The sequence below is a fragment of the Triturus cristatus genome, chromosome 5_2 (assembly GCF_964204655.1).
Source record: "Triturus cristatus chromosome 5_2, aTriCri1.1, whole genome shotgun sequence".
Lineage (NCBI taxonomy): Eukaryota > Metazoa > Chordata > Amphibia > Caudata > Salamandridae > Triturus > Triturus cristatus.
The window spans coordinates 303,069,377-303,083,465 of NC_140588.1; the positions used below are offsets into that span (position 1 = coordinate 303,069,377).

At 43.9% G+C, this 14,089-nt stretch overlaps 1 protein-coding gene across 1 annotated transcript in view; it reads right to left on the reverse strand.

Moving 5' to 3' along the window:
* Positions 1-14,089, reverse strand: part of KIAA0319 (KIAA0319 ortholog) — a 415,358-nt gene that overhangs the window by 300,277 nt on the left and 100,992 nt on the right. The window contains exon 3 of the mRNA XM_085607057.1: positions 8,434-9,206. Coding sequence (XP_085463183.1) covers positions 8,434-9,206 — 773 coding nt within the window. The remainder of the gene's footprint in view (positions 1-8,433; positions 9,207-14,089) is intronic.

Sequence of the window (14,089 nt, forward strand, 5' to 3'; positions counted from 1 at the left end):
GGTTACTGAGTTCCACCCCTTTCAATGCTGAACACCGATTTTAAAATCCTCAGAGAGGTCCTGGCACTTCGCCTACTCCCCCATATGCGGCACTTCATCTATGATGACCAAAGTGGCTTCATACCTGCACGTAACACTTCTCAGAATCTTAGGAGACTTCTGAGTCATGCATCAATCCGAGACTCTCCAGAACCCGAATGCATTATTAATGTCAGTTGACCTGGAGAAGGCTATGACACAGTTAGATGGTATTATCTTTTTGAAGTTATGCTGAAGATGGATCTGGGACAGAACTCGGTCAAATGGGTCCGGCTGCTGTACACTGCACCGACGGCTCGGGTCAAACTGGGCAATATGCTTTCCCTGCAATATGTGATCTGCAGGGGCACGAGACAGGGATATCCGCTCTCTCCACTATTGTTTGCACTGTCTGTAGAGCCCCTAGCAGAGTTGTTTAGACAGGAATGCAGAGGCACTGGTATAATGGTGGATGGGCACGAACATGTTATCTCGCTTAATGCTACAATACTTATGTACTTACAAGACGGGATTAGGGGCGTTAAACGTGCCATGACATGCTTGGAGACCTGTGAGGCAATGTCTAGCCTAGGTGTTAACAAATCCAAGACCCATATCTTCCCCATCCCCCGGGAGGGTTGAGGCCAACGGATGTTCCCCCAGACTTGATGTGGTCACCCACCTCCTTTGGTTATTTGGGGATACAGAACTTCCGTCAGTTGGAAGATCTCCGCGAGGATAATCTGGGTAAGGCTCTTCGCACCCCGAAGGCCTGGTCACCTTTTGGCAGTCCCTTAAACTACCACGGATGGCCAGAGTAGCGTTGCCTAAAATGGTAATGCTCCCAAGGTTATTCTATTTTTTTTAAAACCTCCTGGTGGTTTAAACAACTAGATGCACTGGTAAGAGACCCAATCTGGGATGGTGGCCGCAGGAGAGTATTGCTGGCCGTACTCAGACATCCCTTGGAGGGGGGAGGGCTGGGAGTCCCAGATTTTGAGTTGTACTACCAGGCATCACAGCTTCAGTGGCTTGCGAGATGGATTAGAGGGGCTGATAGAAGAGGTCTGGAAGTAATTGGACTCACAGCAAAAGCTGAGACTTTAATAGCTAGCCTACTTGCTCCTCGGATGGCCCCTCCAAACCCCAGGGCTACTACTTTCTATAGCACTGAAATGTTGGTGCAGGTGCATTTTAAAGACAATAGGAACAAGCCTATGTGCACCCGTGCTGCCGCTGGTTGGCTTCCCCCATGGTTACCCTACTGTGCATTTCGCTGTAGGGCAAATGAGGACTTGGACAGACGCAGGGCTTATTACAGTAGATGACTGCTATCATCAGGGCGCCCTGATGTCATTGGGGGACCTGACGGAACAACACGGCTTGCCTCCGGGACAGTTCCTTACATATAAAGCGCTGCTACAAGCATTAAGAGATCTGTGGGCAATAGACGGAGAGGAACACGCAACACACGAGGTCTTGTAATAATTGGTTATGTTAGGATCGACTAGACATCTGGTAACATAGATTTATAAAGCCCTGGCAACAATGGTATGCCCGCCTCCATTGTTGGCCCTACGCGACAAATGGGAAAAGATTCTGGAACAAGAGCTGACAGAACCCGAATGGCGAATTTTAGCCTCCAAATGGAATATCTCTAGAAGCATAAGACTAAAGTATACACAATTTAACTAAGTACACATGACATATATGACACTGCATAAACTCCAGGTGGTGTATGGAGGCGAACCGTGCTCATGCCCCAAATGCTGCCACCTGGACGCTGACTTTACACATATGGTGTGGTATTGCACTACCCTAAGACCCTACTGGGAGGGTGTAGTTGAAGCCTTGAGCACGGACCTTGGATGGTCCCCGGCCTGCACGCATTAAGCATGTGTTTTGGGGATTTCCCCAAGACCGACCTCACAAAAGGTTGGTACAAGCTTCATAGACCTTGCACTAGCATTAGCAAAGAGGCAAATAGCCATGAGGTGGAAGTCAGCCAGGAGTCCGACTGTGCAGATCTGAAGGGAAGATGTCACAAGCTGGGCGAAAGCTGAGGAAAGGGCACTGATCAGAGAGGAGGCTAGAAGGGGACAGATTAGACCCATAGCAGATCTATAGACAGAAGTACTAATAATGGGGGCACTTGGGGGAACATGGTGGCAGGCTAACGAGTCGGCTGTGAGCTCGATTTTGCTCATCTCTATGAAACTGGACTGACTGGATAACATGACTGCTCTGGGAATATCAAGGAATGCTTTCTGACTGTGGCAGATAGCAACATACGGTGAAAGTTTTGAGAAATAACCGTACCTGTGCCCATTCCCCTTCACGTGGGGCTGCTCCTTTCCCTCTGTTGCTGTTTCCCCATGGACGTGACCGCGGGCGTGGCTGGCTGGGCGACCGCGGCTGCGGCTGGGGACGGCGAGCCGCGGGAGTACAGGCTGGGATCAACTTTGCCTGCTGTTGTTGCCGGTGTGTTCAGTTTTTTTCAGCGGTTTAGGGGCCCGTTCGGGTGCCGTGGTAGCATCTTGAGGCATTCTGTGGCGTTCACCGCCTGGCTGGTCGCGGGATCCCTCGGCGTCCTGTGCCTGACGTGCCTGGGGCGACCCAGCCCCCTTCTTTGATTTGTTGCTACTTCCCTGCTGCAGTGAGGACTGCTGGTATCTGGGGGATAGCGCATGGTGCTTTCTGCAACGTATGGGTCCCATGGTACCGGGCAGCCCTCCAACTTGGTCGGGGTAGAGAGGCTGTAGCACAAATTTCTCGGCGGGGGCAAAGTGGTGTGGGCAGTATACATGCGCAATCTCAGTATTCTGGTGCACGAATATCACAAGCTCCACCAGATGTGTTGGAGCTTGGATTGTCTTGGCACATGAGCCCCACAAGAGCGTCCGAGTCGAGTAAAGAGTTGAAGATACCTGGGAAACAAAGCTATAATGCTAAATCACCACAGAGGAGGAAGAAATTGGAGGGGAAGCAGCTAGCAACATCGGTGGAGCTAAAGACACAACAAACCAACAGGTACATATTCAGAAATAAATGTATTGATGTTGATGAAGCGTATTTAGAGTTAAAAAGTGTCTCCAACGGTTTTTTCCCCCCTGCTACAGACCTCAAATACCTTATTAGCAGTATCCCGTAACGATCGTACCCCTAAACAAACTCGTAAAAAAAAAAAAGCAAGATGCCAATATAGTTGCGCCAGTAGGTGGGGGGCCTACACTTAAAATAACTCCTTCATTAAGATCCTTTTTTAAGGTCAGTGGGTGTGCTAAACTATCTACTACCGTCACAAGGGCGTTAGACCCCCCGGGTGATACTTATACCATGAGTCAATCAGCGGTCGGAGAGATACAGCAAACGTCCAGCCTACCCCTCGCCAAAAGGTACCATGCCTTGGAGGTGGACGCCTTACCTCTAGAAATTTCTCCTGTTAGTCAGAATGGAAATGAACCTATAGCATCTGTGTCATCTGTGCCTTTAGTAGTAGAGGGGGCATCTGCACCACCCCCGACGCAGGAGGATATTGAAGGACTATTGCATACACTATCTGAGGAAATTAAAAACACATTTGCCATGTCACAAGCGAATCTAGTCAAAATTTGTGTTGCTTGTGAGAGCCTCGAGAAGAGGCTTACAGACTTGACTGACAGAATTAAAAATCTTGAAACCTCTTCTGAGGATATGAGAAGGGAAGTTACAGACAATCGTGTGGAGATTCAGTAATGTAAAGAAAAGGAAAAAGCCCTCCAAGAAAAAAACTGAAACCTTAGAGAATAACTCAAGAAGAAATAATCTAAGACTCCTTAACGTCCCAGAGGGGAATGAGGGTGAAGACTTGAAAGGGTCCTTTATAAACTTGATCCAAGAAATAATACCAGAAGCTAGGGAATTAGATCTCCTCCATGATATCCAACAAAATCATAGAGGTCCCTTTAGGCGGAATCCCATTAGAAATAGACTGAGGAAAATACTAATTAATTTCAATACCTACTCTATTAAGGAGAAAATACTTTTGGATGCATTAAAAGTAGGATCATACACTAGAGATGGATGGTCATTCTGCATCCGCTCGGATCTATCTAAAGAAACCCAATCATGTCAGTGGGAGCTGGGCAGACATGTACAGGAGCTTAAATCTCTAGGGGCCACTACGCAGATCAAGTTTCCAGCCACACAAAAAATAATGTGGAATAACAAAATGCACATTTTAAGAGACCCAGAGGAAGTAGAAAGATTCATCAAGTAGATAAAATCCTAAATTCTTAAACAGGTTAAGTCCACACACATACAAAAGGTATAAGGCTGGAGAGATGAGTGCAGTTGGGTAATTTCTATGCCCATGTTGGTCAAAAGGAGGGTTCCCCTGGGCGGGAGGGTGGGGAGTTATGGGAGTGGGGTAGGAATGCACTGTACATATTCTATAACAAGCACATTGGGGTGGGAGCATTGGGAAAAAAAACAAAAAAAAATAAAAAGTCCTCATATGCGAAAATCGTTCAGACAATAGGAAAATACGGGAAGCATCCTACTATTAGAACATTGTTAACATAGATAAAAACCACACATTGAGGATACTTAGTTGGAATATAAATGGGTTGAGGGTAGCACACAGACGAAGGCGAATTCTACAATTTTTTAGACAATCCAAGAGTGATATTATAATGCTGCAAGAAACACACCTGCAACAAAAAGAATGGGAGTCAATACTCCAAGAGCATAAGTGGATACATCAGTTTGCATGCACCAACCAGAACTTTAATATTAAAGGGGTCACTATTTTGATTAAGAACTCAGCTCATTCAAAAATAACAAAAGTAGTCTCAGACTCTAAAGGAAGATGGGTTATTATAACAGTGAGGATTTATATTAAAAATTATTACATGATAAGCAATTTTGGTACGCATATAGATGACCCGTCACCACTACATGACTTATTTCAACAAACATTGAATGATGACTACCCTATTATAATGGCGGGGGATTTTAACACTCTGTTGGATCTTGAATTAGATAAATCCAACCCTCGGCCGACAGTCAATGCTCAGAAAATGCGAACTTTCATAAAGAATATTATGAAGAATTTGGGACTAAAAGATCCCTGGAGGCAGAGAGTCTGCAGAAAGAAAGAATTCACACATCAAAGCAAAAAATACAGCCACGCATCCCGCATTGACTATTATCTTATTGACTCAAGATTAATTAGTAAGGTTAAAGCAGTTTTTCACCACCCTGCCAACTTATCAGACCACTCAGCAGACAGTCTAGAGATATTAATAGAACAAACAGTACCTGAACTCAGGTGGACCATGGATAGGTTCCTCTTAGGAGAAGTGGAAATACAAAAAAAATTGAAACAAGTAACACAAGATTATTTTGAACTGAATACCGGTTCCTCCTCACTATGGGTTTTGTGGGATGCATACAAAGCTTAAATTCAAGGGAGAATAATTAGCTATGCGACACACAAGAAAAAAGAAAACGATAAAAAAATTGAGATTATAGAGAAGAAAATAATCTCCGGACAAGAAGATCTTTATGTGGCAGGTGACTCAGCAGCAGTGAATAGGATTCAAACCCAAATTGATGAAGGGAAGAAAGAGCTAGTGGAACACTTGGAAGGTATAATAAAAAAAATGGTTCGCTTGTAAATTGGCACACTACGAGTATGTTGAGGAGTGTGGGAGGTTACTTGCATGGAAGACTAGGGGAGACTTAGTTAGAAACACAGTAAAAGAGATAATCTTGGAGGGGTGAGGTATAAGCTGCACTGATGATAAAGAGATTGGGAATGCCTTCACTGATTTCTTCCAAAATCTATAGAAGGAAGAGATCTCATTGTCAAATGAACAGACAATAAATAAATAAAATAAATAATTAAACAGTTAGCTACCTGGCTTTTAGGTGAGCCCTTACCAAAACTTTTACCAGAGAATGAATCTCTACTTAACAGCCCATTTACATCTGAAGAGGTATCTTCAGCAATAAAAAATCTGAAAAGTGGGAAAGCTCCTGGACCCAATGGCATTCCTAGCGAACTCTATATGGCTCTGGCAGAGGAAATTATTCCCTCACTAACTTTATTATTTAACTCAGTTTACATGAATAATGAAGTTGTCCCTGAATCCTGGAATGCTGCCACAATAACTCTTATATTGAAACCTCATACAAATCCCACAAAATGTGAGTCCTACCACCCAATATCCTTACTCAACAACGACTGCAAGATATTCACGAGTATATTGTCAAAAATACTAGATAAAATATTAGGAGATTTAATTGGAACCTCTCCAAAAGGGTTTATGAAAAATAGACAGCTACGTGGTCTTACACACGACCTGGTGGGTGTCATAGATTTGGCCACAGATAGAAATCGTCCACTAGCTGTCTTGACTATCGATGCCGCTAAGGCATTCAACAGGGTAAGCTGGCCCTTCCTTTATATTGTTCTGTCCCATAATGGATTGGGGAGCAACTTTGTGAATGCAATAAAAACTATCTATACATGTCCCTTCGCAAGGATCCTAATTAATGGCTCACTCACCCAGCAAGTAAGAATAGGTAGAGGCACACGGCAAGGCTGCCCCTATCTCCTTTATTGGTTAATCTTTATATTGAGCCATTAGCAAGGAGGATTAGGGACGAACAGCAGATTCAGCCCTTTCAATATCACAGTTGAGTTAAGAAAGAGGCACTCTATGCCGATGACCTAATAATATACATGCAACATCCTACAGAATAATTCCCAATTATAATGTGCTTATTAAAAGATTTTGGTAGGGTAGCTGGATATCAGGTAAACGAAGAAAAAAACGAGATACTGGCTTGGAACACACAACTTGAACCTACCCTTGGGCAAAACGTAAAGCATCTGTTGGAGCCTTGAATAAGTGGGAAACAACTCTATATGGCAATCCTGCACAGAAAAAAGAAACTGGCAAATGGTATTAGATGTTTGTCCAAGAGGAAGATCTCCATAACACGCCATTGTTGGAAAAATGGAAAGAGGACCTTCCAGAGGCTGAGTTAACAACTCTTTGGCAAGTATCTATGAATGTACTTTGTTCATTTGTCAAGTACGCTCCACTAAGAAAGAACCATATATTCACTCTACACAGGTTTTACAGGTCCCCGAAGAAGCTGTCTAGAATAGGAGGGGAAATAAGATGCTGTCCGAAGTGCAGACTACAAAAAGCAGATGACGTGCATATGTTTTGGCAATGTCCCGGAGTGAATGTTTTTTGGCTAGATGTGGGTAAGATATTATCGAATATACTGAATACGAATATAGAGGTAAGCTGATCTATGATTATTTTTGGGATCTTCATGGTTTTACTGGGAAGAAAAGGAAATCGATTGAGCAGCTGTTATTAATTTTGATCATCACTGCTCGTAGGGAAATTTGTATTAACTGGATCTCTAGTAGCCTACTGTCTTGTGCAGCTTGGTTAACAGCCGTCAGACGATTTGGCAGGTTAGATTGTATAAACGCCTCTGAGAAGAGAGCCAGCATTTGGGAACCCCTTGTTAGTTATGATCTAAATTTAATCAAGTAATAGAGGATTAAACGGTCCAAGGATTTAGACATCCTAATCCAAAGGGAGGTACGAGGGGGAACTTCACCACCTCGAGATAAAGGTTGAAAGAAGTGTGTATCTGGGCCAGGGAACTTCCGGTGGGATTCGAGTGTATACCATGTTTTCTAAACCCTGAATGCACCATAACAAACACCTTTTTGGGATTGTCGCATATGAGGACCAAAAACAAAAAAAAAAGAAGCGAAAAGTGTGCTTTCTAGTGCCTTAGAGTTCAGTGGCAGCTTAATTAGTGCATTCCTGTTCTAACTTCATGCAAGACTCCAGAGCTGATTGCGAAGGTCAAAAATACAATTTACTCAAATGGGTTCCATAGAAAACCAAGAATGACATAAAGATGAACAGCCTTATCAGTCTTGGTGAAAGAACTTCAACTGATAAAATAGTCCCTCCACTCACAAAACCTTTTGTCATTTACTGGCTACATGTTAGTGACTGTTGGTCTACCACTGCTCTTGCCATTATCTAAGCAAATCAATTTCCAAATATCCTCCTCTGTCTTCTTTCCATAATGACACATTATAGTCATCTCTTTGAGAACTTATTTCTATTATTGCTGTTCTCAGCCCATGATTCATAACACTTCACCACAACACAAACCCAAACACATCAAGAAATGTATACAGACAAAATCAAGAATCATTAAACAGTCTTAGGTCACCAGCATGCTATCACTGCCCAGCATGATTACACCAAAACAGTGAAAGCAACTACTACTGGCTTCTTCTGAAGAGAAAGCCAAACCATATTATCATACTAAATGGTTGTGTTGACTACACATATTCACAATATCAAATAGCCCTGAACCTACCTCCCCCAATGAGCTGCTGTTGGTTTTCACGGGCTGCTGCTGCACACTCAAGTCAGTTTGAGGCACTGTTGCTGTGGGTAGCTTAACCTCAGTTTTCAATGGCTGCTTCCCCTCTAAAGGAAGTGTGACAGTTTCAAGTTCAGATACGTTTTTGATCATGACTTGCTCCCATTTGGTATCTTCCTTCTGAGCCTCTTCTAAATGTCCATGGCCATCTCTAGGATCAGCCTCTGAAGAGTTGAAGCTTTTTTCACTGCTTGTTGGAAACCAATCTGCGTAGTCAAATCGCCCCTTCCAGTCTTGCTTGGTGTTTGGACGGATGGGATCTTGTTCATGGTCCATGTAGTCATCTGGATAGTCATTTAAATCCTCAAGGTTTTGGTATTTAGTTAGGAGGGAAAGCCCTTTCAGATTGCTCACATCTTCTACAGAATCAGGCAACAATCCAGCCGTGCGTCCCCTGTTGAGCCTTATTGGTCCATATATGGGTAACGGAACAAGTCTATCTGGCGGTCTCAGTACAAAGGTAAGCTGGGAATTCATAGTTTCCATTTTATTGGGTTCACAATTCTCTTTGTGCTGGCAGTTCACGATGTAACAATGCCTTTCTAGCAGCCAGGCCAAGTCACACTCAGACAGATTGCAACAGGCTGCAGCACAGTCAGACATCGTTACTGCTTGAGGCACTCTGAAGATCTGAGTGGTTTCCAAATTTGGTGATATGGCTGCACCTGAATAGGTCACCCCATTCCTGCACTGCTCACAGAAACACCCTGCAAATGATAAAATACATTGTTATGATCTTACATTTGATCTTCCATACATTTAAACCTTAGAAACTTCAATATTTTTCAGTGTATTCTTTCTGCTAATTGCTAAGAGTTGATGCAATATTAATATGTATACCTTTCCTGGAAATCAGTCACTGAATGTTACTTTGAATGAAAAAGGATGTGCTAATTTCAAATAAGCACTAGCAACTCAAATTGATCTGGCCTAGGCAAGCTACTTTGATTGTTAACTTTTTTTGCTTTGTTTTTATTGCAGGAATGTGCCACTGAAAGACAAAAAATAACTAATGTGGCCCACTAAATGTGGCCATCTTATGCTTGCCTTAAAATGTTTAGATAAAAAAAACTCACTGATGTGGCCATTTTACTAGTGATGTTTCTTATATGAAAGGCTTGTGATTTATAATTATTATTTTTGAAGGATAAATCACTATCTAACGAAGCATTCAAATTGCAGGCAGCTAAAATATGACATTATCACCTAAACAATTTGGGGCACAATTATGATCCCTGTTATGTCGCTTTTACACCACACAAGAGCTACGCAACTCAAAAATTAGATTTATGAAGCCACGTAGGGCCACCTTGTGCCGCTCTGAGAGTTTCATAAATCTCAAGAAAAGCAACGGAGCGTTGCCCTACTCTGCACAAGGGAGGCGATCTCTGTGCGTTGCATGGGTGTTCCCATGCAACTCCCATATTTTTTGACACATTCCCAGGGAATGTGCCAAAAAGATATGCCTTCCCAGGAAAGGATTAACAAGGAGAAATATCTTTATTTCTCCTTATGATTTTCTCTTTCTATGTGTGCCGCACTCTGCAACACACATAGATAGATAGATATGTCTTCAAATCAACACCATTTCATCCTCCTGCACCCACATGCTCCTCCTGCTTCGTAAGATCTTCAAGTGGATCCCCACCAAGTCCAGAAAAATGGTCGCCCATACGCTCATCAGCAGTGAGTTCGACTATGGCAACGCACTCTACGCTGGCAGCCATCGCCTCTCCTTATACACTGCCACCAGACATCTCCGCTCTGCCCAACTGGCCTAAGCCCCCATCAGGAAGATCCTTCTCCTACCTGGCTGCGAAGACATGGAACTCCTTGCCTTCGCACCTTAAGCAATCACCATCGCTGCCGCAATTCAGGAAGGACCTCAAGACCTGGTTCTTCGACTGAACTGCAGATCCACCTCCCCCCTACCCCCTGCGCCTTGAGACCCCTACGGGAGAGTAGTCATACTTTGAAATCCGATTCATTGATTGACTGAGGACTATTTTTGTGCTGGAAGGTATCCCTTCCTGCACAAAATCAATCCTACATGCAACACAGGCACCCTTGCACCATGGCGTTGGCTCTGGCGTTAGGCAGCCAAAACAGCGCCAGCACAGGGGAAATGGTAGGAATTGCTTGCATTCTTTTAAATACAGCACATTCCTGCTCTTTTCCCTGTGACTTCCTGTGCTGCCCTGCGTGACAAATCTCATAAATATGCCCCTTTATTCCTTTAAAAAGGAGACAGAAAACCCATCATCTAACTGGACATCAGATGTGTAGGTAAAATAAATGGCCCCTATTTATAATGAATATGAAAAAATAGCAACATTTTAAAAAACACAATTGGAACCAGGTTTATAACTGAAGAGAAAGACCCTCTATGCATGTATATTATCGACAATGTTTGTGAAAAAACTATGGGTTGGAAAAACAGCTAAAGCTGTGTCAAAGGGCTGGAACCAGGTTTATAACTGAAGAGAGAGAACCCACTATTTATGTATATTATCCATGATTTTGGGAAAAAACAATAGTCTGGCAAAACAGCTAAAGCTGTGTCAAAGACTAGATCTAAAGAAATTCGAATTATATATAGGATGGACTTTGGTTTTTAGTTAAGGAATAGTTTGTGCTTTTATAATGTTTTGTTTTACATATGACATCTTTTCATTATTAATCTTACAATTTTCACATGGACTGACAAAGCATCTTTTCACAAAATTTGGCCCAAATCAAAAAATATTTTGATGTGACTCACTCCTGGTTTACTGCTGAAATGCACAGGAAAGCAAGGAGTAAGTCAATCATGAGTAAACGAGGAGCACTACAAGAGTAATTCACAGCTATTCCAACACCAATGCCTGTGAATAGGGCCCTTAGTTCACAATGTTATGTAACACTGTTAATCTAAGATTTATAACACATGGGACACGATTCACAACGATTATGCTAGGAGTAGTTATGAATTACTCATGTAGCACACCTGGCTTACTCTTGAATTTCAACAAAAGTTGCTTAGCTGAGTTGCATGAAAGGGGGAGGGCAGGACAGTGCCATATTGTGAGAAATTGGGTTGTTGGTTGAGTGGAGAGTTAACTCTGCTCAAGCAATAGCCACATTCCCTGTCAGGGTGAACCACAAAAGTCACCTTGTGGCACACAAGTAGTCAGGTTTAACTTGGAGGCAATGTATGAAGTATGTATGCAGCACACAAAGTACTAAAGTGAAAACACAACACAAGAAAAATCCCACACCAATTTAGAATAGAGTAAATGTTAATAATTTATTTGACACCAAAATGACAAAACTCCAATCAGTAGAACTGGTGTAAAAATTTCGAAAGTTTAAGGTTAAAAACTAGCACCTAAAAGATCAAAGCGCCAATCTAGTTGCATGAGACCGAGTCAAAAAAAAGATGGAAAGCAGGTTGGATACAGGCAGTGGATTGGTCCAGGCTGGCGCTTACGTTCAGACTAAGAAGAAATTTCAGCAACATTTTCTGAGAAGGTAAAGTTCAGCGGGGCAAGGATTCAAGTGGTGTCTGAGGAGGAGGCGTCGTTGTTGGGGAGCCGCTGGACGAAGTCATCGTGAAGATTTCTACATTCAGACACAGGGGCCCATTAGCATTAGTCGGGCGGATAGCCATCGCCCGCATGGCGGTGGCGATCTGCCCGACATTTGTGCCCGCCCGCATGCCATGTCACCCCCGCCATATTACTATGGCGGGGGGACCCCGGCAGACGGAAAGACCGTCAGCCGGTTTTCCACCGGTAGGCAATCCGCCCGATTGCCTACCGGGCAGAAAAGCTGTTAATATGGTGGCGGTGTCTGGGAGACACCGCCATCCATATTAGTATGCAGACGGGGACAGGCCTTTCTGTGGCGGCAATGCCGCCACGGAAAGGCATGCGGTCTTCGACATTGGGGGCCTGTAGCGGGCCCCCAGGGATTCTGGGGGTTGGGGGGAGCACATGGGGGGTACCCATTTCAATGTACAATGTGGCAGGCACCGCACAGTGCCTGTCACGTTGTGCATTGAAAGGCACAACTTGCTTTTGTGGCATTGCGGTGGGCGGTGCTTTCATCACCGCCCGCCGCAATGTTACAAATGCGGGATGCGCCTGCCAGTGTGGCGGGCGCATCCTAATTGTAGGTATGGACCCGCTGCAAGCATTGCGGGCGGTCCCGTTTCCTGGGGCTATGGCGGGCGGACAAAGTCCGCCCACCATATTAATGACCCCCTCAGTCTCTTTTTTAGAAGTCGAAAACCTCCAGCGGGACGAAGCTGCAAGCTGTAGCCGATTAGGGCTTCACAAGGTCAGATACCCCGTATGCGCAGGACTGCTGAACTGGATTCGCTGCTGCTGGGAGGTACGTAGCAGGAGCTGCTGCAAAGTCAGGCCGAAAGGCAATGCACCTTGGTCAGTTCAATGAGTAGGTAGGTCCTGGTCTCCTCTCGGTTCTCGGAGCACTATTTTAGCCAAAAAGTTTAAAAGTTCCAAGTTTTGGATTTTGGCTATCTGAGCATGTTTAGCACCATGTCCAAGGGTCCAGGACTTAAGAGGCACCATTTCGAGGATCGGGACTCACTCAGGCTTGGTCCAGGTGTGGCTTTATGTTAATTGGAGTCTTTTCTGTCCCTTAGGCTCTATCAGGAGGCCAGCCAACTAGCCCTCGTAGTCACTCTGGTAGTCCTGGGCTCAGAGGTGGAACAGAGTTAGGCTTCATGCAGCAGAGCAGTTCTTTCAGGTGGAGCAAAGCAGCCTGCTGAAGTACACAGCAGCCCACAGCAGTAGGCAGTCCTCTGAAAGGTTTACCTCAGGTCCAGAAAATGAACTGAAGAGTGGGTCTGAGGGTCCTATGTTATGTTATGTTATGTTAAAATGAATTTATAAAGCGCACATACACTGGAGTGGTTTCATGGCGCTACTTTGATTGTTACCCAAGTCCTGAAGAGCATTCAAAAGGCGTGACGGATTAGCCAAGTTTTAAGAAGGCTTCTGAAGCCGAGGAGGTTGGTGCAGAAATGGATTTCAGCGGGGAGTATTTTTATACTTGGACCTTGTTTGAAGTAGGGGACGTTTCTAGAGAATTCCGTTTGAAGTGCTTGGAGTTTCCTGTCTTCCCTGCCCCGGCTCCAGTCTGACTGCATGACCAATGACGTAGTGTGAAGTCATTTGTATGAAGGCAGGGCACATCCTATTGACTTGTAGGTGGGGCTGTGCTTAGCTCTGCCCACCTCCATCCAATCCCTCTATTGCGTGGCTGTCTGCAAGGAATAAACAAAGTCTAACTGCAAAATACACCCAGTCATTTGATCCAGAAACAGGCTGTAGGCACAACATAATGAACTATTTGTAACTTAAAATCTAACTTTATTATTAAAGAGGATTTTAAATTACAATTTCTTAGACACCAAACACGAGTTTCTCACCTGTTCCTAATCAAAAATTAGCACCTATTAAATGTAATAAGGTAACCCAATGCTACCCTATTGCCAATGTAGGCCTCAAAATATTAAAAACAAATTTAGGAGTTTTTCATTACCAGGACATGTAAAACATAAAAGTACATGTCCATCCTTTTA